This window comes from Monodon monoceros, unplaced genomic scaffold (assembly GCF_005190385.1).
Source record: "Monodon monoceros isolate NGI ecotype Baffin Bay Population unplaced genomic scaffold, NGI_Narwhal_1 Super_Scaffold_13, whole genome shotgun sequence".
Classification (NCBI taxonomy): domain Eukaryota; kingdom Metazoa; phylum Chordata; class Mammalia; order Artiodactyla; family Monodontidae; genus Monodon; species Monodon monoceros.
The window spans coordinates 65,286,391-65,313,853 of NW_021703769.1; the positions used below are offsets into that span (position 1 = coordinate 65,286,391).

General features: G+C 38.3%; 2 protein-coding genes across 5 annotated transcripts in view; one reads left to right on the forward strand and one right to left on the reverse strand.

Annotated features, from left to right (window-relative positions):
* The window catches only part of METTL9 (methyltransferase like 9), a 45,711-nt gene extending 23,204 nt beyond the window's left edge, over positions 1-22,507 (forward strand). For 2 of the 3 annotated variants that reach the window (XM_029221590.1, XM_029221588.1), the window contains exons 4-5: positions 1,535-1,719; positions 21,805-22,507. In XM_029221590.1, coding sequence (XP_029077423.1) covers positions 1,535-1,719; positions 21,805-22,010 — 391 coding nt within the window. In that variant the 3' untranslated portion in view covers positions 22,011-22,507. The remainder of the gene's footprint in view (positions 1-1,534; positions 1,720-21,804) is intronic. The other variant, XM_029221589.1, reaches the window with a different exon arrangement.
* On the reverse strand, positions 9,628-19,801 carry IGSF6 (immunoglobulin superfamily member 6). 2 transcript variants are annotated; one of them, XM_029221591.1, is made up of 7 exons: positions 19,735-19,801; positions 16,018-16,374; positions 13,498-13,604; positions 13,363-13,383; positions 12,811-12,858; positions 12,381-12,461; positions 9,628-10,836 (listed from the first exon to the last, which is right to left on the reverse strand). In XM_029221591.1, exons 1-7 carry the CDS (start codon positions 19,799-19,801, stop codon positions 10,777-10,779), a joined length of 741 nt encoding a protein of 246 aa, XP_029077424.1. In that variant the 3' UTR covers positions 9,628-10,776. The 2 variants fall into 2 exon arrangements, with proteins under 2 accessions (XP_029077424.1, XP_029077425.1); XM_029221592.1 differs by lacking the exon at positions 13,363-13,383.
* Positions 22,508-27,463: the final 4,956 nt, after the last annotated feature.

Below are 27,463 nucleotides of genomic sequence, written 5' to 3' on the forward strand. Positions count from 1 at the left end.
GGTATTAATATATAAATAGTCTTTCTTTTTAATTGTTCATTTCTGCTTTTAAAATGGGAATTGATGACATTTTTATCCTGAAAGTAGAGTCTTCTCTCTAGTTTAAATGAGCTAAATACAGCTCCTAAAATCATCATTGCAGTCACAGTTTCGATACAACAAAGTGATTTTGGAGCTCTAATGCCCTAATTTCAAGCAACAAAGAAATCTGACTAGCTCCTTGACGTTTGTCAGTTTTGCTTTGGAGGAGGCTTTAGTTTTTAAAAACGTCTAGATTGAGGGATTCCCTGGTGGCGCAGTGGTTGAGAGTCCGCCTGCCGACGCAGGGGACACGGGTTCGTGCCCTGGCCCGGAAGGAAAATCCCACATGCCGCGGAGCGGCTGGGCCCGTGAGCCATGGCCGCTGAGCCTGCGCGTCCGGAGCCTGTGCTCCGCCACGGGAGAGGCCACAACAGTGAGAGGCCCGCGTACCGCAAAAAATATAAATAAATAAAATTAAAAAATCTAGATTGAAAAGAAGATGCACCTGAGCAGTTAGTGTTTCTTTTTATTCTGCTATACAAAAATGCTCTAAAATGTCATTATACTATGAGTTTTCCTAAACAGTCCTCATTATGCTTCTAGAATTTTCTAAGATATCTCTATCTGCTGAGCGTGATCAAAGACTTGTTTACCAAAGGTCCTTTTTCCTGTTTCCTTTTCCTCCTGTCTCTATCATAACATGCCTCACCTTCCACATTCTGATTGGTATAACCGAGCAGGAGTGAGTAATTTATAGAATTGCCTTAATGGTGTGGCTAACAAAGCCTCTTGATATAAGGTCTCCTCCTCTCTGTGAGTAAAACATTGTAAAGGACTAGAAATGTTCTTAGGGTGAGAGAAGACAGGGAGGAGAGAGAGGGAGGGAGAGACTGTGTGTTCACGAGATACTGAGGGCTGAGAGTGGTGTGTTAACTATGTTCTTCGCTTACTTGTTTTAATAGGATGTCCTGTGCTTTATCTTTTTCTATATAGTTATTTAGGTATGAACATTCTAGAATATGAAATAGTATCTCTCTCCTGGGAATAGAGATGTGCTCAAAAGACATAAATGGAAATTATCTTATACCACTCCTAGCCATTCTTAAAGATAGGAGGGACCCTAGGAATAGAAAACATGAATATATGATGTATTCTACGATTACATTCCAGTGAATGTAAAAGTAGGATTCTTTGTTCATTAACTGATGTTCAAGAATTGGATGCCCCAGTTTCATAACCATTTTTATCATCTGATATCTTCCCACTTATTAAACCTACTAGTTCTTATAAAGGAAATTTTGCATGTTTTGAGATTTGGAAATAGGAGGATTGCTAAATTTAAAGAAATGTGGTTGTTTACTTTTGTATGGCCATTTTATTATTGCAAATGTAAATTATAAATGAAGATTTTTGAACCGACTTTGATTTAGAAGACAAAGTGAAAGTCTTTACTGGCATCTAAGTATTTTTAAAGATGTCTTTAAGAGGGTTTGTATCTTTCTGATTTTTCCAGAGTGCTTGGTGTAAATGAATGGCAGAATACAGGGTTCCAGTATGATGTCATCAGCTGCTTGAACTTGCTGGACCGCTGTGACCAGCCCCTGACTTTGCTAAAAGATATCCGAAGCGTCTTGGAGCCAACTAGAGGCAGGGTCATCCTTGCTCTGGTCTTACCTTTTCATCCCTATGTGGAAAACGGTAAGTGTGGTCACCCCCTTACCAGCCTGTTATCCAGAATTGGTGCTTATTGGCATTTGTGATTCTGTGCTGTGCACAATTAGACATGGACTGGTATTTCTCAGAATAGCCTGGAATTTAACAGAGTACAGTTAACCCATGTAAAATACCACCTTGGTTAATGTTCGTCTTAATGTGGATTTTATAGAACTCTAGTACTCCCTTTGCAGTGGTAAGAATTAATACTCAGATGGATCTGCCTGCTTAAGACTGAAAGCCTAAAATGCTTTTAAATGGAGCCTTAACCACTTAATTTATTAGCTTATGAGCTGAGTCGAGCAATAAATGATGCCTTTTAATCTACCTGAATATACCTGCCAAATGTTACAGCTGTTTCATATTTTACATCTCTTGTCCCAGACTCTTAATAATGATAAATGCTGTTGTTATCCATTTTTTCCTTTTGAAGACCACTTGTGTCCCAGCATGTATCATTTCTTTGACGTTTGGTTTTTTGATTGCACGGTCTTGCTCTTCAGCACCACTGAATGAAGAATATCTCAGAAGAAATGGTTTGATTTCGTATTGCTTCACATTTACTTTTGGCCAGAGACATTCATTCATACTTGGTTTTCGCTTATGTGGTTTGCATTTTAGATCATGTTGAAAGTTATGACTTTAAACCTCTTTTGAATTTTCGTAAGTTATTGTACAGTAATGTAAAAATTATTTATTATATAAGTAATACATGTTAATATTTTTAAGTCTTTTTCTCTTTCACTGCCTTGTTCAGCTTTGTGTTCAAAAACTGTAAGAGCTTGTAGACATTTTAAAGAAATCCATTAGTATTTTGTAAGCATCGTAGTTATCAAATACCTGTGAAAATCTGTGTCTTAAGGAATAACACTGAAGTTTACTTATAACTGTGGATTTGTGTTGCCATTCACTTGCTCCTTCTTTTCTTCTTATTTTTTCTCCCTCAGGTCTTAGTCCCTTCTGATTTCATGCTTGTCTTAACATTTGCCAAATGGTTTTAGGTTTGTGTTGGTGGTGGGGAAAATGGAGAATTCTTTAGACATAGGAGGGTGGGAAGGAGAATAGATAGAATAGATGTCCCCTCCCCCATCTAACTTCTCCATTCCTGTGTTGAATCCTTTTGTCATGGTAAAGAAAAAAACTGCTTTAATGTGTGAGTGCCCATATAGTGCATATACGTGTTGTATAGGGGAAAACCTGGTAAATGTTGTCCTTGATAATTTAGCAGCCTGACCTTGTTTCAGTGCTGTTCCCTGTGTAACTAAACCTCGGCTCCATCTCACTGCATTGCAGTCACTAGTCATCAGGTTGTAAGGTCCAGGCTTCCTGTGTCCTGTTGGGCAACCACAAGATGGAACTTTAATGCTACTTCCTGACATAGCAGGAGGTGGAAGAGCAAGGGAAAAAACATCAATCTAACCATGAATTTTATTTTCTTGTGGCTTTTTTTTTTCTTTTTTGCTGTACGTGGGCCTCTCACTGTTGTGGCCTCTCCCGTTGCGGAGCACAGGCTCCGGACGCGCAGGCTCAGCGGCCATGGCTCACGGGCCCAGCCGATCCGCGGCATGTGGGATCTTCCCGAACCGGGGCACGAACCCGTGTCCCCTGCATCGGCAGGCGGACTCTCAACCACTGCGCCACCAGGGAAGCCCTCCTTGTGTTTCTGACACTAAAAATTGAAAAGAAGTTAAACTGGACAAGAGGGCAGTCTCTAGTAAGGCCTGAAAACAAGCTCCTTGATTGTGGTTGCACAGTTGCCTGTTGAATCCAAGGAGTCTGGTGTGTGATACACAGCAAACTGAGCAGCGGAGCCTTGTTGCTGTGGGTGACCTTTAGTGACCTATAAGTTTTGTAGACTGCTTGTGGCACTCTATTATTGCTTCCTTTCTCTAAGTCACCAATTAGATCCTGATGATTTCCATGTGACACTGTGTGAAGACCCAGGAGGTGCAAAGTGATCTTGCTGTGAGTTCATGTATATGGGGCTGGTTTAAGGATATGTGAGTGTACTTTTCACGCTTGGCTCAATTTATTTTTTAACAAAAGCAGTTGTAGATGAAATGATTACTTGTGTAATTTTTTTTGATTTGTCTTGAAGTTGAACCACAGCAATTTTGTTGCTTAGGTTAATTTAGGGAAAAAAAATGCAAAATGTATCTTTGTAATTTCAGTTTGTTTGGTTTGCTGACCCAATTCTGGTTGGGGGTTATTAAACCTAGTGAGAATTGTTTTAAGCATCAAAAAGGGGCAAAGTATGTAATCAAGAAAAGGAGACTTATTTTGCAAAAATGAAAATTTAGTGATGTTTAATTTTTCAAAATTGTAATTTTTATGAAAAGGTAATTCATGGTCAAAAAGAGTTCAAGCAGCTTGCAACAGAGTATAAAAGGAGGTTTCTTATCCACTCGTTACACAGTCTTGTTCAGGTTTCTTGAATAGTTTTCTAAAGATAGTCTATGCAAATATGTGTGAACATGAAAAAATTGATTCTATAATTAAAGCCCATTATAAGTAGTTTCATTGCCCTTTTCCTCTTAAGTATGTCTAGGAAATTATTCCTTACTAGTGCGTAAGTATCTACATCCTTCTCTACTTGTAAGCAGTGGTGTGCTGGAGCTGGTTTTACTGGCTCAGGAGAGCTGATTGTTATCTTGGCAGGAATTTAGTGAACTGGTTGTTAAACTCGGCCATTATTGAAATTGACCTCAATGGGAGTACTTACACCATGGAAATTGGCAAACTCTACAAATAGTCTCTCCCTTCTCCTAGCTGATTGGTAAACCTTTACCAGCACACTGCTGGGCATTTGGTAACTTTACTAGAGGAGGCCTCTGTTGACTTATTACTTTTAGATACCAGCAGTTTGCTTTATAAATATTTACAAGTGAAATGAACATTCTTAGGCAAGTCTTTTGCACACGTGTAAGTAGGTATCAGGATGTTTTCTGCTTCAAGAAACAGAAGGAGCAACTAAAAGTAGCTTTTAAAAATTAAGAGTTTACCTTAGAAAAGTGATTTCAAGGTTGGTTAATTCAGTGATGAAAGTGTCCACTGAAGTTCAGAACTTGCTTTCATTTCTTCATCTTCAGTGTGTTGACATTCCCCTCGCAATTACAAAATGGCTGATGCAGTGCCAAGCATCATGTGTAGGCATGACAGAGTCTTGGAAAGAAAGAGGCATTTTCTCCCATCCTTTTTTTTTTTTTTTCTAAAGTGATGGAAACCTTTTCCAGAAATCTCCCTGGCACATCGCACTTTTTCCCATCGGTAAGGATGGGGGCACATGCCCTGCCCAACCAGCAACTGGCAGGCAGGTTAGGACAATTGTGATGCAGGTCTGGGGAGGGAGTCTGCCCTGAGCATATTTACACTGTGAGACTGAGCTTGCAGTGAAGGTGGGAGGGATACTCTTATGCACATATCTTTATCATTTAAAAAGTGTTTACTGAGTGATGCTGGAGATAAATGAGCGAAAAACATACAAATATCCTTGTCCTCATGGAGATTATGTTCTAATGAGGAAGACAGACTGTAAACAAATGGCATGTTGTTGGTGATAAATGTTATGGAGAAAAATAAACAATAAAAGCAAAACAGGAGCTTCTTGGAATTGGGGGTTGGGTTTGGGCGCTATAATTTTAAAGAGGGGGGCTCAGGGAAGGGCCTCTCTTAGAGGGTGATGTAGGGAAAAGGCTGAAGGAAGTAAGGTTTATGGTTATCTGGATGATACATTTCTAGGAGTGGAACTGCTTGTTAAAGAGCGAGTTTTCCAGGGCTTCCCTGGTGGCGCAGTGGTTGAGAGTCTGCCTGCCGATGCAGGGGACACGGGTTCGTGCCCTGGTCTGGGAAGATCCCACATGCCGCGGAGCGGCTGGGCCCGTGAGCCATGGCCGCTGAGCCTGCGCGTCCGGAGCCTGTGCTCCGCAACGGGAGAGGCCACAACAGTGAGAGGCCCGCGTAATTCAAAAAAAAAAAAAGAGTGAGTTTTCCAAATAGCTACACTGTGATCCTAACACGATTTATTGAGTAATCATCTTTTCCCCAATGCTTTGAAATGCCACCTGAATCATAGACTAAAGTCCTATAATGTGTTTGGTTCTGTTCTCTTAAGATTTATCCTCCTATATGTGTGCCAATACCAAAATACTTTAATTACTGTAGCTTTATCATGCTTGTTAGTATCATAGCACTAGTCTTTCTTAATCAGTTTCTCTTAGATTTTTCTTGGCTTATTTATTTAACAGATCAACTTTAGCATTAACTTGCCTAGTTCCCCTATATTTATCTGTTAATTTAGGGAGTATTGAGTCTTCTTAGCTAATAATAGGATGTCTTTCAATTTATTCAGTTATGTTCATTAGTAACAAAATTTTCTTCATAAATGTCCTGCACAAGTTTTGTTAGATTTATTCTAATGGTGTGTGTGTGAGAGATTATAAATAGGAATTTTTCTTCCTTCATGGTTAAAAAAATAAAAAATTTTCCCAGCTTTATATAATTGGCAAACATTTTTTGTATTTAATGTGTTCAACATGATGATTTAGTATACAGTATACATTGTGAAATGATTGCTGCAATCAAGTTAATTAGCACATCCATTACCTCACATAGTTACCTTTTGTGTGTGTGTGTGTGTGTGTGTGTGTGTGTGTGAGATGAGAACACTTAAGATCTATTCTTTTAGCAAATATAAAGTATACAGTTCAGTATTATTAACTGTAGTCACCAGGTGGTACATTAGATCCCCAGAACTTTTTCATCTTATAACTGAAAGTTTGTATCCTCTGACCAACATCTTCTTATTTCCCCCACCCACCAGCTCCTGGCAACCAACATTCTCTTCTCTGGTTCTGCAAGTTTGACTTGTTTCAATTCCACATATAAGTGTGATCACATAGTATTTGTTCTTCTGTGTCTAGTTTATTTCAGTTAGCATAATGTCCTACAGGTTCATCCATGTTGTCTCAAATGGCTCTCCCATCATATTTTAGAGTGGATATTATGCATACACAGACAAGCAGTTGTTTTGTGTGTGTGTGTGTACCAGTTTTGTAACCATTTACCTTATTGGATTATTTTAGTGTGTCCAGTAGTTTTCAGCATTGATTCTCTTGGGTTTTTTTTTTAATACAGTTATAGCATCTGCAGATGGTTTTAATACTTCCTTCTCATTTTTAGACTTTTTTTTTTTTTTTGGTACAAGTGAATTTGTAGTTATTTCCAGAAAATGTTAAAGAAAAAAATGGTGGAAATTTTTGCTTTGTTTTTTACCTTAATGAAAAAATACTTTAAATATGATTCTGTCTTTTGGCTTGAGATTGCTGTTTGGCTTGAGATACATATTTTTTAAAAATCCTATTTTATTAAGAGCTTAAAAAGATCAGGAATCAATGTTGAATTTGCCACCTGTGTTTTCAACATCTATAGAGATAGGGTTTTTTCTCCATTGGCTTACTAAATTAATAGTACTTTCCTAATACATATCCACTCTTGCATCTCTGGGCTTAGGCAGAATAGCCTTGTATGCGCCACTAGATTGTATTTACAAAAACTCTAAATAAAAATATTAGCATTAATATTATTGAAAAATGATAGTTGGTCTGATCTGATCTTTTATTTGGAGGATGTAATCTTTGTCATGTTTTGGTATCAATGTTCTGCTGGTTTTGTAAAAAATAATTTCTAAGTTCTTTCTAATGCTCTGGAACAGTTTAAATAGCATTATGGTTATCCGCTTTTGGAAATTTGGTAGAATTCTCCTGTGAAACCAGCTAAGCCTGTGGGTTTTGAGAGGTAGCCACTGGCAACTTTCTCACTTTCTTTCAGGGTCATTGTTCAGATTAAATTAGACATGTTAAGTCTTAAAGTTCCCATCAGTCTAAATAGAAATAAGCTAGACTCTGGCCAGACTGCTTTGTTGAAGGAGCATGGGCTTTGAGGGCTGACCTGTTTTGAAACAGGGGTCAGCCCTTATTACCTGAGCCTCTCATTAAGCTTAGTGTTTCATCTGTAAAAATGGGGCTAATACCTACCTTGAGGTTTGTTGTGAAGATTAAATAACGTAATTTAAAGGGTAGTGCCCAACCTTGTCTATCTCAGTATTGGTATTTGATACACGTTAGATTTTTTCGTTCCATCCTATTCCATTACTTTGCTTTTATTTGTAGCTTCATTGATCAGATTTGTTCACAGCTCTTCACTTTGAAGTATTTGTCAATGTTTTTGCATTTTAACTTGGTCTCAGAATCTGTACCTTTTTCATCGGTTTATGTGACTTGACTCCACAGACACTTAACTATATGCCTATTAGCCCAGGGCTTCAGGCTCTCTCAGGTCTTATATAGTAGAGAGAAAGAAATGACTTATTCTGAAAATCTCGTTTACACCTTTTGGTATGTGGGTTTAAGTGCTCTTGTCTAGAGGGTAGGGTGTATAGACACTAGAACCATGTCTGTCCATTTTCGTCTTCAAGTTGTTTTAATATTATTTTCTTTTCATTGTCTTGGGAAATATAAATCTAAACAGAAAGCTATAGCTTAATCCTTTCCAGTGAAAATTCTGGATGCTCAGATAGCAGGAAAATTAATGTTAGGGATCCAGTGAACAGTCCTTATGAAGAGGGGTGAGGATCAATGGCTAGAGAGTGAAGTGTGCTTCATATCTTAGTTAAAATGCTGAAAAAATATTTTTCTATAGAAACATCGTTCAATTGCATTCATATAAAGGCATTTAAGAGCCTACTATGTACCAGGCAGTGCTAGGCAGTAGAAATAAAAAGAAATGAGACATGTGCTTCTAGTTTTAAAATACTTACAGAATAGTTCAGAAGATGTAAACAGACAATGGCAGGATAGTCTGATAAGAAACATGACAAAGTACTATCGGTTTAGAGAAGGAAAGATCCATTAACTGCTAGGGAAGTTTTCATGTAGGTGACATTTGACCTGTTTGTATCTGTGGAGCATTTTACCAGGCAGAGGGAATGGCATGTGCAAAAGCATGAAGATGTGAACAAGGTGGGGTTCACAGGCGAGGACAAGTTCAGTGAGACCCAAGGATAGCATGCAAAAGAGGTTGGTTGCATAATAGTATAGCACTCAATAAATATTGTTGGCTACATGGATGGATAAAAGAATGAATATTATATATACATCAGGCGCTCATATATGACCTCAGGGAATATAACTACTTGGAAAAGTGTATTCCAAATTTTAGCTTAAAAATCAGTCTTTGAAACACAGTCTTTGGTTGTATTGGCAAAGATTTAATCTGAATCAAATATGAATTTGTCTTAGGGATTTTGCTTCCTTGTTAGTTACACAAAGAACAGTATATTTTCAGCCCTGAAAGTACCAAGTAATGATTCTCAGAAACGAAAAGGAAATGATCGAATCCAACACTTCTTCTGTTCACCTAGATGGTGTTTGTGGTTAGTGGTTTGGAAGTTCATTTATTTCAGCCAGGCCAGTGGTCTCAAAGTGGAGGGAGTACACGAGACAATTTATTTTGGGATATAGGAAGAAAATATTAACATTTTTATTTATATTATTTTTAATGCCCATTGTTTAATTTCTATTTTTGTGTATACACATATACACACATAAGTGTATATGCATACACTATATAAATCACACACATGCACTCACACGTATATACATCCTACACACAAATAAAATGAGGTTATGTGCTCCCCTCTCTCCCCTTTCCATTTTTCCTGGCACATGTGATTAGAAAGGTTAGAGATTACTGATTTAAACCATTAGTACAAAACGCTTTCAAGGGATCTTAAAATATTCTAAACTTTGATCTGGGTTTTAAAAATAAGAATACATCTCATTTTATACCAGCTTAAGAGAAGCACTTTAATGAAACAAACATAATAGGTTGTAATTCATGTTTAGTAATGAACATATACTTGTAGGTACTTTAAGTAGATCTTTTTTTACACAGAAGTAACTTTCAGAGAACAATTCATAACATGTTTTCTTAGTGAGATGGTAATGATGTGCCATAAACATCCTTGCTGTATACCCAGTCCCTTACCTAACATTTCCCTCCTAAGTTGGTTAAAAATCAGCATTGCAATGGACAATACAAAACTATATACTTAGTATGATCCCAGCTATGTATAAAGTGTAGGTTTGTATAAGTGTGTATGTATGTGCACATATGTATATTTGTGTGTGTGTGTGTGTGTGTGTGTGTGTAATACAATGACTTTTTAAAGGGAAAAAAAAAAATCAGTATTGCAAGGGCATTGTCAGGAACAGTGCATTGCCGAATCCTTCCCTGGTGCTGTTGTTTGGCACGAGGCTGACATCTAGAGTCGGATGTGGCTTATTTGTTCTGAGGTTTTTTCTGGTTGAACTTTCTGCTTTGGATTTTCTGTATATAAGTTATTGTATTCTTACTCTATATTCTATTCTGGTCTCACTTTTTGTTGGTAGCATGATGTAAGTTATTTTGCATACCCTGGTAGGAAAATGTGCACTATACCATTGCCCCACTGCAGTACCAGAGGAAATAATTTTTGCTACAAAATACTTGTCAAGGTGATTTTTTTCTAACTCAAGTTTTGCCACTCTCCTTCCTCCCTCCATCCTCCTTCCCTGCCAACTTAGTCTAATTGGCCCATCACTTCTACACACCGTAAAGACAGTTCTTCTATGCAAGACTGAGGCACATGGTGTGGCTTCAAATCTTCTTCAGGGCGACAGTCATCATGTGGTGCACCTCATATGTTGAATGAAGCAAATACAGGATATATGCTGTAATTGAAAGTTTTTGAAGATGTTTGACTGCTTAGAATTCTCCTAGCAAATTAGGAAAGTATTTTTCAGTTGCATTTTGTTGGGCTCTAGTATTGTGATAATTACTCTTAGTAATAGTTTCCTTATACTCTGACATTCTTCTTGTAGCCAGTTGACTTTTCCGTTTACTTTAAATTGTTTTTAAAAAAACCCTGATCAGTGTATGTCCATTGACACTTGCATAACTTCTGGAGTTGGATTTTCAGTGACTTAATTGAAAATCAGAAGATTTCTATGGTCTTTCATAGTTAGAAGGTGCGCTTCCATTTTCATAAGTGTTGTCTTTCTCCTGCTGCAATAGTAAATAATAAGCCATATTTTAAGTTATGTAACCAATAACGCCACACTACAAGCAACATATAAACTACAGTGCCATCTTGCATCCTGGGTCCTAAATACCCTTCCAGTAACCTTAAAGGTCCAGTTACCATTTTCCCTTTATTTGGAGTAAGATGTGGGAACTGAAGAATAATTTTCTTGTTCAGATGCCATTGTCAAAGCCCTGGCTTAGAGCTTTAAAATTCCTACTTCCAGACCTGTCTTCAGGCCATTTAACTTGGTCTCTTTGCTGAAAAAGATGCCCCAGCATCAATAAGAAAAGAGTGTGAACAGGCATTTATAATTATTCAGAGTGACATCTTAGGTAATTAGGCCACTTCTTTATGTATTTGTATATACACTGAAGGATGAAGTGACCACGTAGATGATATTCTTTCCTGGATGAAAATCCTTTTCAGAAATTGGATTTTAAAAAACACACTTCAGGGGGCTTCCCTGGTGGCGCAGTGGTCAAGAATCCGCCTGCCAATGCAGGGGACACGGGTTCGAGCCTTGGTCTGGGGAGATCCCACATGTCGCCGAGCAACTAAGCCCGTGCGCCGTAACTACTGAGCCTGCACTCTAGAGCCCACGAACCACAAATACTGAGCCTGCGTGCCGCAACTACTGAAGCCTGTGTGCCTAGAGCCCGTGCTCCGCAACAAGAGAAGCCACCCAATGAGAAGCCCGTGCATCGCCACGAAGAGTAGCCCCCGCTCGCCGCAGCAAGAGAAAGCCCGCACGCAGCAACAAAGACCCCAGGCAGCCAAAAATAAATAAATAAATAAATAAAAAACCAAAACAAAGCCAAAAACCCCCCACACCTCATATCAGAATTTTGTTTCATTTGACTCATGGCTGCTGTTTAAGAAGAAAATATCTTTACTAGTATATAAGTTCATTATTTTGTATACATTTTAATTTAAATCTGAGCAGTTTGATCATGCATCATGGAAACCATCTGCTCTGCTGGCTCTAAAACAATGTCTTGTTTGAAAAACCTGTTTATATAGGACTTTAAAGAAACACTATCAGAATGTATTGTAGTCAGTATAGATGTATTCTTCCTATGACTACAACGCCAAAGACTGAAAAAAAAACCTCATTTCTTATTTTTATTAGCTGTATCTTTTTTAATGTGAACAAGTAAGTTTTCTATATAATTTGATCCACAAATGTTTGCAACATCTACTTAATGCTTACTACTGCATGCAAGATACAGTACAAAGTAGCTTTCAACCCACAAAAGCATCCTTGTCTGTACTGAAAACATTGCCTGTATCCAATGTGTTTCTGAAAGATTTCATGTCACTAAGATGCCAGCCTGGTGTCTATTGAATATTGCATCAGATGACCTTTGTTATGTATTTATCAAAGCAAGTTCTATATAAAAATGCATTTTGTGAAAATCCTCTTTCAGACGTTTGTAAAGGAGGACTTGGTTATCGATAGGTTGTTGGCAGCTTAGTTGTTTTTAGTTAAACATGCTTTATATCTTTTTTGATATTTTACACTTACAGGTTGTTGGTTTGTTTCCATGTGTCTCTTGGTATATAGTTCTTGAGCAATTTCCTGAAAAATACGCCGAGCACTCTTTTTCTATAAATACAAATAAGAAAAAAATGTATCTCTCTCAGGAATAAAAGCAATGATTATTGCACATCATCTCAGCCTTTTCTTTCTTTATTGCCACCAGTCTCAGAAACTACCCCGCCCAACACATCTATACCTAGTTAACTCTTGTATTTTGAGTATAGTAAGTAGAATTTATGATTGAGAACTATCAATTTACCACATATGTTACCATTATCATTTTTCTCAACAATAGGAAACAGTATCTGTGGTTGCAAGTTGTTCTTTGATGATGTTCTGAGTTTCTTAAATTATTTTGGATTTGAAGTAGTTACAACCACAATTCGAAAGATATTTTACAAGCATTGGTCTGTACCTTTTGTGAATCTTCTGTTTCTTTCTTTCTTAGAGTGTTAGATTTTGACTGTCAAGAAGAAAAGGAGAATCTTATAAGACACTTTATGTACTCAAAACAGTTGTGGCAGAGATCTCATACCATAATAAGGTTAAACTAACTTAATATTTAAATGGTAATGCAGTAAGAGTTAATAATTTTCATGTCATTTCTGAGATGCCTTATTAATAAAATAGCTCAAACTGATTGTAGGATTTATAGTAATCCTAATATAACATATACATCCCCCCTCTTGTAGCATGTGAATAACCAGAAGATAGTCTTTCTCAAAATCTTTAGGCCTTTTAAAGATATTTAAAGGCAGTTTCTAATCTCTTTTAACTTTTTTTTGCTCTTAAAGATTGTTCTTAGCCCTTTCATACCTCCCCCACCAGCGGAAAGTAGCATGTGTATGATGGTTATAAAGAAGGGTCTCTTATTCCCATATTACTGGGTTTTAAAAAGAAAACCCTGTAAATTGTGTACTCTGGTTAATAATTTCAGTGATGAAAATTTTTGCTTTCTTCTACAGACCTCTTCTGCAGGTGGTATTTCCTGCAAATGCAAAGGAAGATATTAATTAGATGAGCTATTTCTGAGGCTCCCAACATGTGGAGAGATGGAAATTATTTCCTTATGATAATATTCAAGGCAAGAAATTTGACTTACTTTGGTGAGGACGATGAAGTACACGAATACACCAGTGACGTAGATAGAGAGCAGTGATAAGAGGGCCGTCAGGAGACTCTGCAGTTCCTTGCTGAGAGCCTTCGTGTCTTTGTTAATTACAGATACAGAAAGAACCACAGTCACTATTGAAGCATATTATTGCAAATATATGTATAAAGTATAATCGAAACTACATGTTAGAGGTGAAACATGAACTTATTCTATATTTGGCTATTCATATAAAAATTTATTCAGGGTCTCTTGATTCAGAAAGTACTCAAGTATATGATATAGTTAAAGCCAGTTCATTAGTTCTTTAAATGTATTATGCCCAACATGTTATTCATTTTTAAAACTTAAAATTTTTAAAGATTCAATTAATTACTTGTCATAATGCTAAGAATCACTTTTTTGTTTTGTTTTGTTTTTTTTTAGAATCACTTTTTATATAAAGTTTTGCTGAAAGTTAGATAAACATTAAGAGTTTGTTCAAGGGTGTTTAAAGTTTCTTTTAGTAGATATGATGTACAAGTGTCACCAAGAACCTGTTTATGGAGTTAAGATACTTTCCCATGTGTATTTATAACCTTGAACTGTTCAGTACACACAGCTGAACAGCGCAGTTCTCTAAGAGCCTGAGAAGGCCGTACATTGAGACTTTAGTGCTCACTGCATGCTTAAAAGGCAGGCATTGTTATATGTGCCCCTTATTTCTAATAAAGTTCTGGAAGTGGAATTATTGAATCCATTTGCACATTCTGAATTTCTCCCTCCTTGCAGGAAGTGTCCTGTGCCCTAGGTAGTGATGAAGTAACACACCCTGTCTTCAAGTACCTGAGTATTTGAAATACAAAATCCATTTAGATTTATAATTGTTATCCGAATAACTTGTACTTTTCAACTAAATATCCCATAGATGCTTATCGTGTGAACTTAGTTTATACAACATACATTTTTCTTGTGAAACTAACAAATCAACCATATCTGTAAAACTTAAAAAGTTTCAAGTGTGAAATTAGGAGCTCTGTAGAAAAGGAAATTGCCATGTCTATCTTAGTGGTACTTTCATTCCTGTTCCTCAAGAAGAATGTTTCTTCACATAAGCTTGCAGGTTTGAAACCTTCATCTCTTTACAAACCATTTTTCTTCTAATATTTTTTATAGAAGACGAATGCATGCAGTGAGATATACAGATCTCCAAAGCTGTTGTGTTTGTTTTAATACCTATAGCTAATGTTTATTGAGCACTTGCTATGAACCAGGCACCATTAAAAGTGCTTTATGTGTATTAACGCGTTTATAATTTACCTTACAGGTGAGAATAAACTAAGGTTAAATGACAGTGGAATATCAAAAGGCCATTAGAGCACCAAAGCAGGGGTTAAAATACAGGACCATCTGGGCTCCTCAAAGCCCTGTTTTAAAACCAAAAGGCTGGTTAATTTGAGTTTACGTTTTAATGATCTCAGCGCTCATCATACCAGAGTTGTTTTTTTTTAAAGAAGATGTTGGGGGTAGGAGTTTATTAATTAATTTTATTATTTATTTTTGCTGTGTTGGGTCTTCGTTTCTGTGCAAGGGTTTTCTCTAGTTTTGGCAAGCAGGAGCCACTCTTCAACGCGGTGCGTGGGCCTCTCACTATTGCGGCCTCTCTTGTTGCAGAGCACAGGCTCCAGACGCGCAGGCTCAGTAGTTGTGGCTCACGGGCCTAGTTGCTCCGCGGCATGTGGGATCCTCCCAGACCAGGGCTCGAACCTGTGTCCCCTGCATTAGCAGGCAGATTCTCAACCACGGCGCCACCAGGGAAGCCCATACCAGAGTTTCTTTAAAGGCGAGAGGTCTGAGAAAAAGCACGGAGTTGCTGCCCTTCTTTTCCTTCCCCCAGAATCACGTGAAGCTTTTCCTCTGAAATTTCTTAATTTCTTAATTTATAGAATTTAGCTAGGCTCCGTGTCCTCACTTGCATGAGGAAATTGTCATGGAGTTTAGTAAATCTCAAGAAGCCAGGGCCACACCGACCTTTTTTCTGTTCATTATCTATGCAGAAGGGGTAGGGTCAGGGATCCCCCAGTGGCTTCACCTAAAATTTGTGTTTATTCTCCATAATGCATTTTTTTTTTCTGGGTCCAATTTATTGATCGCTTTCGCTTCTCCAGTGTTTTGTTCTAGATGGTGCAATACCAGACTAGATACTGACAAGGCTGTCAGTTAATCATCACATTTCAATCAGTGTAACATACAAAAGGAGGACATAGTTGGTCAGCCTTTGCCAGTAAAGTCTGGACATGGAAAGAGAATATAGCACCCACATAACCCTGACTCTGTGTCTGTGGAGGCTGGGAGATGGTGTCAGAGGAGTTCTTGAATCCAGACTTCATGTTAGCTTGTGTGCAGGTCACACTCTTCACTGGCTCGGGTACTAAGTTATCAAATTTACCTCATAATCTCTGCATATAAGTATTGTGATGCATTTCGGGGGCAGAGCAGAACGCAGTGTTCGGGAATAAAGTCTTGACTAACCTCTTACCACCAGCACAGTCCCTCCTCCTGTCCGCTTAGCTCTCGGTTCCTTTGAACTGGGAAAGGCTATTCCACAGATGTAGATTGCACTGTCATTGAAAGCCAGCCTGTTTACAGTGAGGGAAACTTGGTTTTGTGCCAGATTCACAAGTGTGAATTTGTCTGTCTCATCTCTGCATCCATCCAAGCACAGGTTCTCGGGCTGGAGAGCGCCATAGCGAAACCACAGGCTTGTTGGTTGCTCTGCAGGGCACCCCGCTGTGGAGAAAGAGCACTGTATGGTCACAGCCTTTTGAGTGTAGTCCACTTCAAGGGAAGGTGGTTGAACCACCGAGATGGTACAGTTGCGCACGGCACCTGCAGGAGGAAGCAGGTGAGCCTGTTTAGTGGGCCTCTCACCTCCCTTTGTGCTTCCGTTTTATTGACATTTTGGGGTGAAGAATCGTTGAAAGCCATCGCTTTCTTTTTCTTGCCTCACTCCCAGCACAGACAAGACTGTAAAAGTAGACACTGGTGACAATATTTTATAATAACTATAAATGGGGTATAACCTTTAAAAATTGTGAGGTTGTACACCTGTAACTTACATAACATTGTACATCAACTTTACTTCAATTAAAAAAATTTGAGACTAAAAAAAAAAAGTAGACACTGGTATTCCTCACTTTTCCTAACTCTCCGAGTTTCCTAACCTCAGCCTGCTGTTGTGCAGTGATGTCTGGTACTTGAGGGCAGCCCCAGAGAGGTCCCGGGAATCTGCATTATCATGAGCGGAGGTGACAGCAGATCCAGAGTCAGAAGTTCGGGGTCCACATGTACACTTGTGGTGTACGTACAAGCTTTCCTCTGACCTCCCTATGCAGATCACTTACTCTCTCAGGACCCGTTTCCTCATCCGTACCCCCTGGCCTCACAGGAGTGTTGTGTTCAGTTTGGTAATAGGTATCAAAGCCCTTCATGCAAATGTCACGCCCACTGATTGAGCACATGGGCAGTAGGGATTTGGGGGGGGGGGGGCCTTGTGGCAGTTGTGATTGCTAGGAATTCATGACAATTTACAATTGTTCTTTTATGAGTCTAGTTGTCCCAGTGGGAAACATTATAAAAGGCAAGATGTACATCTGGGAAAATGTAGCCCTGGCTTAGCCTACAGTGTCTTTGATTACTGAGCAGAGGCCTAATGAGTTGGCCGTGCCACAGCCCAGCAAGTTGGATTTCTTCTGGCACTTGTACATTGCTTTGTAGTCTCTTGTAGCTTTCATCTATTTGATGAGAGTGTAGCTCCTGGAGCACACACTTTAGTTCGGATCCTAGCTCTGCCAGTTCCTAGTTCTCTGGTCTGTTTCCTCATTAGCAAAATGGGGATAGTATCGTGCACCTCATGAGTTTAGCGGGAAGTTTAAGTGAGGCCATGTATGCATAAGGAGTATTTACTTACCTAAGTCTTAGTAAGTATTTAATAAAAGGTAGCTATTTCTGTTGCCACCATTATTCCATTAATGGGCAGTGTCATATGCCCATTTTAGAGATAATTGTGGACATCTCAGCAATGTGTTAGCAGGGCCGGGATTAGATATCCAGTTCAGTGCTCTCTCCGCCACGTCCTGCTGCTTTCATGTCATAGAGGTCGGGTCCCTACTTTGGCCTTCTTTCTGTCTAATGGAAAGCTGCTCAGGTGTTTATAAATGGGAAGACATCCCCTCAACCCTTTTGGGATCAAGGGAGAGGCTCTATGTGAAATAGTATTGGTTGAGACAAATTGGAATTTTTGCATGTTTTTAGTCTGACTTTGCCTGGTTATATGTTTCCATGTGGTCTTATTTGTCTGACTTTGTCCTTTGCTACTGTAAACGAAATTGAAAGGTAATCCAAGTGGTCTGATGTAAGTTTCAGACGAGCTTTTTGTCACCTAACATTTTTGTTATAGGTCCTGACCCAGAACAGAAGAATTAAAACTAGAATCATGGTATCTGTGATGCAGATCTGTTCTCACCATGTTTTAATTTTAGTATTTGTACAATTGAAGACGAGCTGGGAGCTTTTCAGCAACCTGATAAATGTAAACCAGATGAGAGGGTAAAGTCACTTGGAGAAGACCAGGCTTCCTACTTCTTCAGCTGAGGGACTTAGCTTCACTCCTAAGTCTGATAACTGTAAGCACAGGTCTCCTACCCAGACTCAGTCACCTTAGAAGTAAAGAAACGCTTTACAAGGTATAGTGATCATTATGTATGGAAACTTGAAATGGAAGTGGGCCTACCGAGCCACAAAGTTAACCAGCAGTGTCCCAGTGTCAGGTCCTCTGTCACATAGAGTTTTTAACAGGGAAGCTGCCTTTTAACATTTTTCTTGGAGAGCTAGTGCTCCAGGGTAAAATAAATATTTGCAACTTTGGAGTTTCATATCTCTGCTCATTTCTGACTACTGCCTGAGAAGGGAGAAAACCAGTTGCAGTGGTTTCCTGTGAGAGCGCAGACTGTGAGGACACTGCTGCCCCTTCCCCCATGCTGTGAAGCAACATCTTAGTGAAAAAAGGGAAGTTTGGATGATATGTCACACCGCAGCCCACTCCTTGAAAAATTTCTCTTTAAGAACTCCCACATTCTGTAGGATTTTTTAAAAAAATACAGTACCCTCTGAAAAGGTTGAAAGTTTATCTTCTTAGTGGAGGGAATAAAAAAAGATTACTATTTTTGAAGACCAAGGTAGAAAATACATAGAAAATTAATTTTTTGACACTTTCTAAAAAAAGCCTTTTTGGAAAATTTCGAACATATGCAGAAGTAGTCGACCAGCACAGTAACTTCTTTGCCGTCACCTGACTTCAACGCAATGTTGTTTCACCTCTTCTCCCTGCTTGCTCCTTCACTCCTGTGTTATTTTAGGGCAAATTCCAGATATTTTATCTGCACATCTTTCAAAATATATCTTTAAAAGATAAGAATTCTTCTTTAAAATAATACTAATTAAAATATATTAAAAGTAATATATACATATTAGGGGAAAAAAGACTATAACTGAAAGTAGAAGCAAAAAAATCACCCATAGTCCTTTCATCACCCCCACCAAAATCACTGTTAACATTTTAATATATTTCTTGACAGATGAGAAAAAAATCATTTTAAGAGCTTTTGCTCCCTATCCTGCCCTATGACCCAAACTTTGTGGGCAAATCTGAGATTATTAGATTTATTAGAACTATGGTGAGATTATTAGAACTGTGATGTAGGAAACTCATAGAGAAAAAAACAGGTATAGGCATCCATATATTATGAGATGATGATTCTTCAAGGGAGGAGCCATTGCAGCTGTTTTTTTAAATGACAAATACTTTAATTTATACAAATTCAGCTTTTCTGAAGCACCGTTCTTTAAAAATATTCAAGTATTGTTTAGTGCAGCGTGAGTTCAGCTGTATGGGAACTGAATTGTTGATTACTAACATGTGATTTTACGAATAGTTTCAACCCTTTGTCTGGTGAGGTGCTCTTCTCTACAGCTGCATAAGAGCAAAGGACATTTTCAGTGTTAATATGAAATTTTTTCTCAGCTCTTTTATTACCTGTTTCTCTGAGAAAAAAACATTTATCACCTTAGACAATTTCCATAATGTTATACATTTAAAAATTAATCTGTAGGGGCTTAAAATATAAATGAATTAGGCGAAAAGTAGCAATTGATTTAAATAAAATGGAGGGAAAAATAAAAGAACCTTACCGACATGAAATAGAATCAGATTGAGTTCCAGACCGAGAATGATTTTGCCTCTGTTCACAGTCTCCATTTCTGTGTGTATGTGTGACGTGGTTGGTGGGATTGTGTATTTGAAGAGAGTTGGCTTTTTTTTTTTTTTTTTTTTTTAAAGAACGGAAGAACCAAAGAGAGGAACTCTTATTAAGGAACCATAATCGGGAACTTTTTGAAATTGTGTAAAGATTGTTTGTAATCCAGTTTCACCATTGAAAGTTGAGATTTTAGCCTAGAGCACATTTCTAAATGTTCATATGTTCACATTTTTCTTGGATTTTACAAATCCTTGAAAGTGTTAGATGTTTTGAGTGAGACTTTGATTTACACGTGGTGCATATTCTCAGGATGTATTGTTTGACGGATAATTCGTACTTTAAATTTCTAGAGCAGTTCAGTCGCTGGTCTTGGGGCATCTAATTTGTGCTTAGTGCTGGGCCAGTAACTTCTGGAAATGGAGGAGAAGCAGAAGGAAGTGTCTTCACGTAGAGACAAGAGAAAAATTAGTGAACGGTACATCAGAGTACAATGAAGAAATAAGTTGTGTACCATTAACTAGTTGTGCCCCAGTTTGTGTGACCCCTTTTATTGTGCTGTGAAACAGATGTGTGGAATCTCTGTCATCCCCAGCCCCTTGGGGGCTTCATCAGTCAGGTTCTTTGTAAGCAACAGAAAATGACTTGGGCTGACTTAAGCAAAGGGTAGTTTACTGAAAGGATTTGGGGTAGCTCAGCGAGTCACTGGAAGGACTGGAGAATCGTGTATGGGGGTCTACACACAAGACACATGCCCCAAAACATACTATAAAACTGATCCAAAGAGCACACTGACGCCGCCAAGCACTAGATGCTGTGGCTGGACCAAAGCCTGTCGGTAGTACCGCTCAACGCTGCCCAGCTGCTTGGTCTCACGCCACTGCTCCGCCTCCCCAGAGAACGAGCCTCATGTCCCCACTTCTCTGGGTCACTAGCTCCTCCTTCCAGGTGAGCTTAGGTCGTGTGCCAGTGCCTTAGCTGCAAGAAAGGCAGGGAGAGCTGCTTCCCCAGGCTTTGTCTTCCACCAGGAAGAGGGTGCTGGGCCACTGAAAAGAGTGAAAATCTTCCCACTGTACTGTTTGTACTCTTGGCACCTGTTGATTATATTTTGTCATTTACGGAAAGTTATTCTCAGTCTGAATTTAGTAACACTTTTAGTATTATTGTGTTTTTTCCATCATCATAGCATCTAAAAGCACCCCCAAATTTATATCTACTATTGTGTGTGTGTGTGTCTGTAGTCAGTGCTTGGTATGTGTGTGAACTTGAAGACCTTTTCTAGCCCCCCAGTATCTGGGCATCTGATGCTCATGGGTTTGGAAATGACTAACATAACATAGACTTCAGTCACTATTCCAAGAAGTGCTGAATTGATTCATCCATTCTAGTGTGTTAACCACTCTGGTTCTGGAGCTTAACTTTTATGAAATTGTTCTGGAAAGTTAGAGAGAGGATTGACTTCCCTTGAAAACATACTGAATGATCTGTTTTTATAAATTAAAACCCTTCATTAGCCTGTTTTTATTTTCAGCCTGATAAACCTCTCTAGTTAATATGTTGCATAATTTTACTACACTAGTGGCATTTTCTAGCATTTATCCAAAACCGTCTTTCAAATTTTACGTGTTACTCTCTGCTTCAATATTCCAGTGTTTAATCAGCGGTTTTCCAAACCTATTAACCATTACACACCAGTCAGTCTGAGGGAGGGTGATGTCCAAAACTGTCAGAGAAAATAGTAGTGTGGGCTTTGGGTCCAGTTAAAGCAGGGATTATGTTTCTGCCCCAGTGTTCATTAACCTTGTAGGCTGGGGCATGTGCTTCAGTTCTCCTAAGCCTGTACTTCCTCTCTTTGTCCTACTGCTGGGTCACCTGGGAGATGATTCATCAAAGCACCCAGTGCTTGGCACATACCAAGTCCTTAGCAAATATTGTTCTTCCCCTCTTCCCTCTTTAAATAACTTGTTTGTTCAAGAATTTAACTTAATGTTTTTATTTGTTTTAGTAGGTGGCAAGTGGGATAAACCATCAGAAATTTTGGAAATCAAGGGACAGAATTGGGAAGAACAAGTGAATAGTCTGCCTGAAGTTTTCAGAAAAGCTGGTTTTGTTATCGAAGCTTTCACTAGACTGCCATACCTGTGTGAAGGTGACATGTATAATGACTACTACGTTCTGGATGATGCTGTCTTTGTTCTCAAACCAGTATAAACACGTGGAGCTTGAAATTTTCACAGTCCACCCCAAGAATGTATGCTCCGGAAGAGGGTCTGCGTTCTCAATTATGCGAAGGGAGGACCTTTGGGGACTGCCATTCTAAATATCATGTAGGAATTTTAAAAGCCAAAATACTAATTATTTCTTTGTAGTGTGTAAAAGGAATGTTTTTAAAAAACAAAAACCCAACTCTTTGAGGATTTTTATTAACTCTTTACTCAGTAATGCAGGTCACACTCTGATTATGGAAGATATTTTTTATACTTAATTGCAGTAGGGACTCATTCCCAGGCAAAGCAATAGTCATGACTTCACATGGAACCAATAAATATGGATTGTTTTTAATAAAATGAAGACTGGCAATAAAACTGTCCATCCAGTTGCAAATATTGGTTATAGGATATAGCCACTGATACTCTTTCATGTTTAGAAATTCTATCATTATTCAAGAAAATGTTTTTAATCATGCTAATAAACTTTTTTGGAGATGACTTTGGCATCATGTTTGAGTTAATATAAGGCTTCCCTAGCATCTTTCATTGCTTTGGCTTCAGGGGTACCCGAATAGTAGCAGTATGTGAAGGATGCAGTTGACTTGAATGTGCGGTGAAGGAAGGCTTGAGACGGGGGTGGGGTGCTTACTGCAAGGTGTGGTGAACATAGGCAACCCAGACGAACCCTTAGAACAACCTCATTCAGATACAGTACTTCGAGGACCACTCTCACTCCCTAACTCATGTTGTTTTCGGAAGTGCGGAACACTGGATTCTGACTTTGTGGTAGCTTCTGTCCTACATTCAGAATTTTGTTTTTTCCGGACAGTCTCAGGTTCTCAGCATTGAAACATTCAGTTTTGTCTTCTGACAAAAATGCAACCTAAAAATGTTTTAATTCAGCTTCTTACTCTGTACTTGTATACATCTTTCCCAGAACTCGGCTCTTTCAAAATCCTTAACTGAGTTTATCGAAATCCTTAACTGAGTTTAGAGTTTGCCAAGAGTGTGGTTTGAGGAAACCATGTCAGACTCATGCATTCTAGAATCAGCAAGTGCCTCCAACTATATATCCAGAAATGTTGCAATGAGGAACTCATTAGCAAGATCAATAACCATTATGGATGTTACAAAGAGCAGAGCACTTAACCCAGAATCTAAAATCTCAGTAATAACAGATGCCAATTTGAGATCGTGGCTATTAATATGTTATTCTCACAACTTTATTTCTTTTGTCAGCCAGGTGTTTCATTAAATATTCTCATTCATATGCTCATAGAAGTTATCAGATCAGCACATTTACTGCAACACCTGGGTATAAAGGAGAATTAAATCCTTGAGAAGAATGACTTTATTATTCATTGAGAACAGCATTCCCATGTCCTCACACCAATATCTTCCAATGTTATTGTGTAGTCATAAGAGTTGGGTTACGTGATTTATGCAAAAGTGTTATTGGTGTGTTCTAATGCTTTTTTCCAGGAATTCAAATAAGTGAAGTGCAAATACTTAGCACCTTAGATTGTAAAAATAGAGGAAATGAGTAAACTTAATGTAGTTCTTGTACAGTTGAGTTTTGCTTCTTTATAAACTGTCATCATCAGGGGTTACTATTTAGACTGCCGAGCAAGAGCGCAAGAGTGACGGATGTTCAAAGAGGCAGGCTGCTCCGAAGTGTTTCATAACCTTGAAATCCAGAATTAATTTGCGAGTCTATTTGAAAAACACACAACTCATTCTTTAGCCCCCAAATCAGAGAAAGCACATACATTAATTTATTTCAAAGGTAAAAATACTTTCTCAAAATCTGAGGTTCTCTGAAAGCCAGCTTCTCAAAAGTGCGTGTTTTTTTTTTTTTTGGTGAAAATTTAAACCAGCAAATCCGCTCACATTTCATGCCTGGTCTTGAAAGTCTTGATGGTGTGTCACCATTCCACTAGATGGCAGTGTTGCTTACTGAGTGTCAATGGCTGTTTTTTTCCCTAAATGGAGTCATGTTTTTTCTTTTTTCTCCCCAAAATACAATAAACTGCCTTCTTGTCTACACCATTCCTGTGTAAGTGCTTCATATCAAGTTAAGGTTGTACTAGAGGAATTAAGAAGAGCTCTATTTGTGGTCAAAGCAAGCTAACCAGTTGACCTTAAAGGTCACAGAGAAAGGAAATGCAAGCTGCACCTGTGAGTCAAAGCTCTTTGCACCTGCAGTTGTAAGCCCCTTGAGTGTTTAGACTACTGATTTCAGGGAAGGGAAGGGAAGGGAAGAAGACACAATAGCCTTAGTCATTTCTCCCTTGTGCAGAGCTGTTAAGAGAGACAGTGTATTTTCTACCCTTCTCAATGTCGCATCAGTTTTTACACAGTTGACCTTTAACAGAAAAGAAGCTGGGCTGGGAAATAAAGTAAAACTTAGCTGTTTCAAGTCGTCTTTCCGAGTAAAGCTTTGTTTTCACTTAGTTCTGAGTATAGTATTTAAATAGGCTTATAATGAAGCAAGATGCTTTCATCAATTGCTTCCCGCTGCTTGGTTACTGACAAAAGTATTTCATGATCGTTTTTCTCTAAAAGCTACAGCACCTTCAACAGGGGCTTCTAGTGGCTAAAGTGACCTACTATGTTTGTGCAGATGCCTAAGTACCCCCCAAATAAGCTTGTATCCAATGCACCCGTGTTGCAGCTGGAAGCTGGTGGACCGAGCTAGGGTTGTCCAGGCTGAGCTGTGCTGCCTAGGAGTCCACCGAGCAACAGCACTGGGCTCGTAATTGACTTGAAACAACCGGGATGCTCACTGAGTCACAGCTTATCAAAGATAGAAAATCATGAATTGGCAGAAGGAAGTTCACACTGTGTCCATGCTAAGATCTAAGTGAAAAAAGGCACCCAGGATCATTAAGGAAATATTACCGCAATATAAAATTCAACAGCCTGCCTTTTTACAAGTAGTGGATGATGAGACAATAGCTGGGCAACAGTGAACGGCACAAGAAAAACAAGTTCATATCTACCGTAGCTATATAGGTGTTCATATGTTTTGCTGCTTACCTTTATCAATTCTAATACATTTGTATTGTCTTCTATGTAGGAGTTGATTCTAACTTCTTCTTAGTTGTCACTTGCTTTTTAAATTTTTATTTTAAAATGAACTTTTATTTTGGAATAATGTTAGATTTCAAGAAACCGTACAGAGCGTTCCTGTATACCCTTAACCCCCTAACGTTATCTTGCATAGAAGCCACGGTATGTTTGTCTAAACTAAGAAATTAACATCAGTACACTACAGTTAAGTAAGCTACTGACTATTGCAACTTTGCCCATTTTTCCATTAATGACCTTTCTTCTGTTCTAGGAGCCAGTTCAGCATACCACATCCCATTTAGTTGCTTACTTTTTAAATTGTTAGTGTTTACTGACACAGTACCATTATTTATCTTTTCCTTCCAATTTTTTTTATTGTAAAAAGCACATGAAATTTACCATCTTAACCATTTTCAGGTGTTCAGTTCAGTGGTATTCCGTACATTCATATTGTGCAACCATCGCCACTATCCATTTTTACTCTTTTCATTTTGCAAAACTGAAACTCTGTACCTATTAAACACTAACTCCCCATTCCCTCTTCGCCCCCAGCCCCTGGCAATCACTGTTCTGCTTCCTATGAATTTGGCGCTTCTAGGTAACTCATATAAGTAGAATCATACAATATTTGTCCTTTTGTGACTGGCTTATTTCACTTAGCACAATGATCTCAAGGTTCATCCATATTGTAGCATGTGTCAGAATTTCTTCCCTTTTTTTTTTTTTTTTTGGCTGTGCTGCGCGGCATGTGGGATCTTAGTTCCCCAACCAGGGATCGAACCCACAGCGCCTGCAGTGGAAGCAGGGAGTCTTAACTGCTGGACCACCAGGGAAGTCCCTCTTCCCTTTTTAAAGTTGAGTGATATTCCATTGTATGTATTTTGCTTATCCATTCATCTGTCAATGGACACCTGGGTTACTTCCACCTTTTTGTTATTGAGAATAATAACAAAATGCTGCTATGAACATGGGTGTACAAATAATCTGTTTGAGTCACTGTTTTCACTTCTTTCGGGTATATACCCAGAAGTGGAATTGCTGGATCAGATGGTAATTCTATGTTTAATTTTTTGAGGAATTGCCATATTGTTTTCCACAGTGGCTGCACCATTTTACATTCCCACCAACGGTGCACAAGGGTTCCAATTTCTCCATATCCTCCCTAACACTTGTAATTTTGTATTTGTCTTGATAGTAGCCATTCAGTGGATATGAGGTGGTTTTGCGTTTCCTTGATGATTTGTTTTTACAGTACAATTTGTACAGCATTGGGTTTCATTTACTAGTAACTTGCACTTTATAGCTTGCTATCTATATTGATATCAATGAATTGGAATCAGTGTCCACTGATACCAAAGTACTTCTTTTTAGTTATGAAATTTCATACTTTTGGAAAATTAGGAGAATATTATTACATAACTAGAACTTAAGATTTCCCTCTGGATTTTAGAGTCAATATGCTGTATTCACATGAATTAAATACTAGTGTATTTTTGATGCAAAGCCATTTAAAAATTACTTTCAGTAAGTGTAAAATGAAAAGTAAAGATCCCCTTTCTCCACCCCCAAATAAATGACCATGTGAAACTGGAATGTCTTATTACAGACCTGCATTTCTTAAATTCTGGAAAATAATTAAGAACAGGTAGAATGCCCAAATGCTGTTTTCTTATATCCTGTTCAGGAGTCAACACAGAATATGGGTTTTAAATGCCTTTGAACCCTCAACACTTTTCAAATGGTAGAGTTGTGGTGTTTGAGAATACATTGGCAGTCCTTTTTATACTCAGCAGAACAAAAAAGTTTTCCCTGCCCTTGATTTTGCCACCTTGTTTTTATTATTTATTATTTATAAGGTGGCTGTGACTGATTATAAAGCCCTACTGGTTTTGGCATGTTTGTTATAGAAAAAGTAGAAAATACCGACAGGTGTAAAGAAGAAAATGCAAGTAGGTTTTACCTGTATCATAATCTTAGAGCACCACTGTTAACGTTTTGGTATATGCCCTTCTAGACTTTTTTACATCCATATATGTACCCACACATACACATTTACAAATTAACATTAAAATTTTTGACAATAAAAAGATCTTTTATTCTTCCGAGATAAATCATGTGAAACTCATAGACACCTATTTTCTAAATCAAAAATTGACAAAGGATGGAAGACATTTTCTATCATTTAGTGCTTGAGAGGAAGATTCTTGTTTAAAGGATTAAACCAGGAGCCTGGGGATAAAAGGATGTTTTTGAGGATGCTGATAAATATTATAACTATTTTTAAAATAAATTTATTTATTTTATCGTTTTTGGCTGCCTTGAGTTTCCGTTGCTGTGCGCAGGCCTTCTCTAGTTGCGGCAAGCGGGGTCTACTCTTCGTCG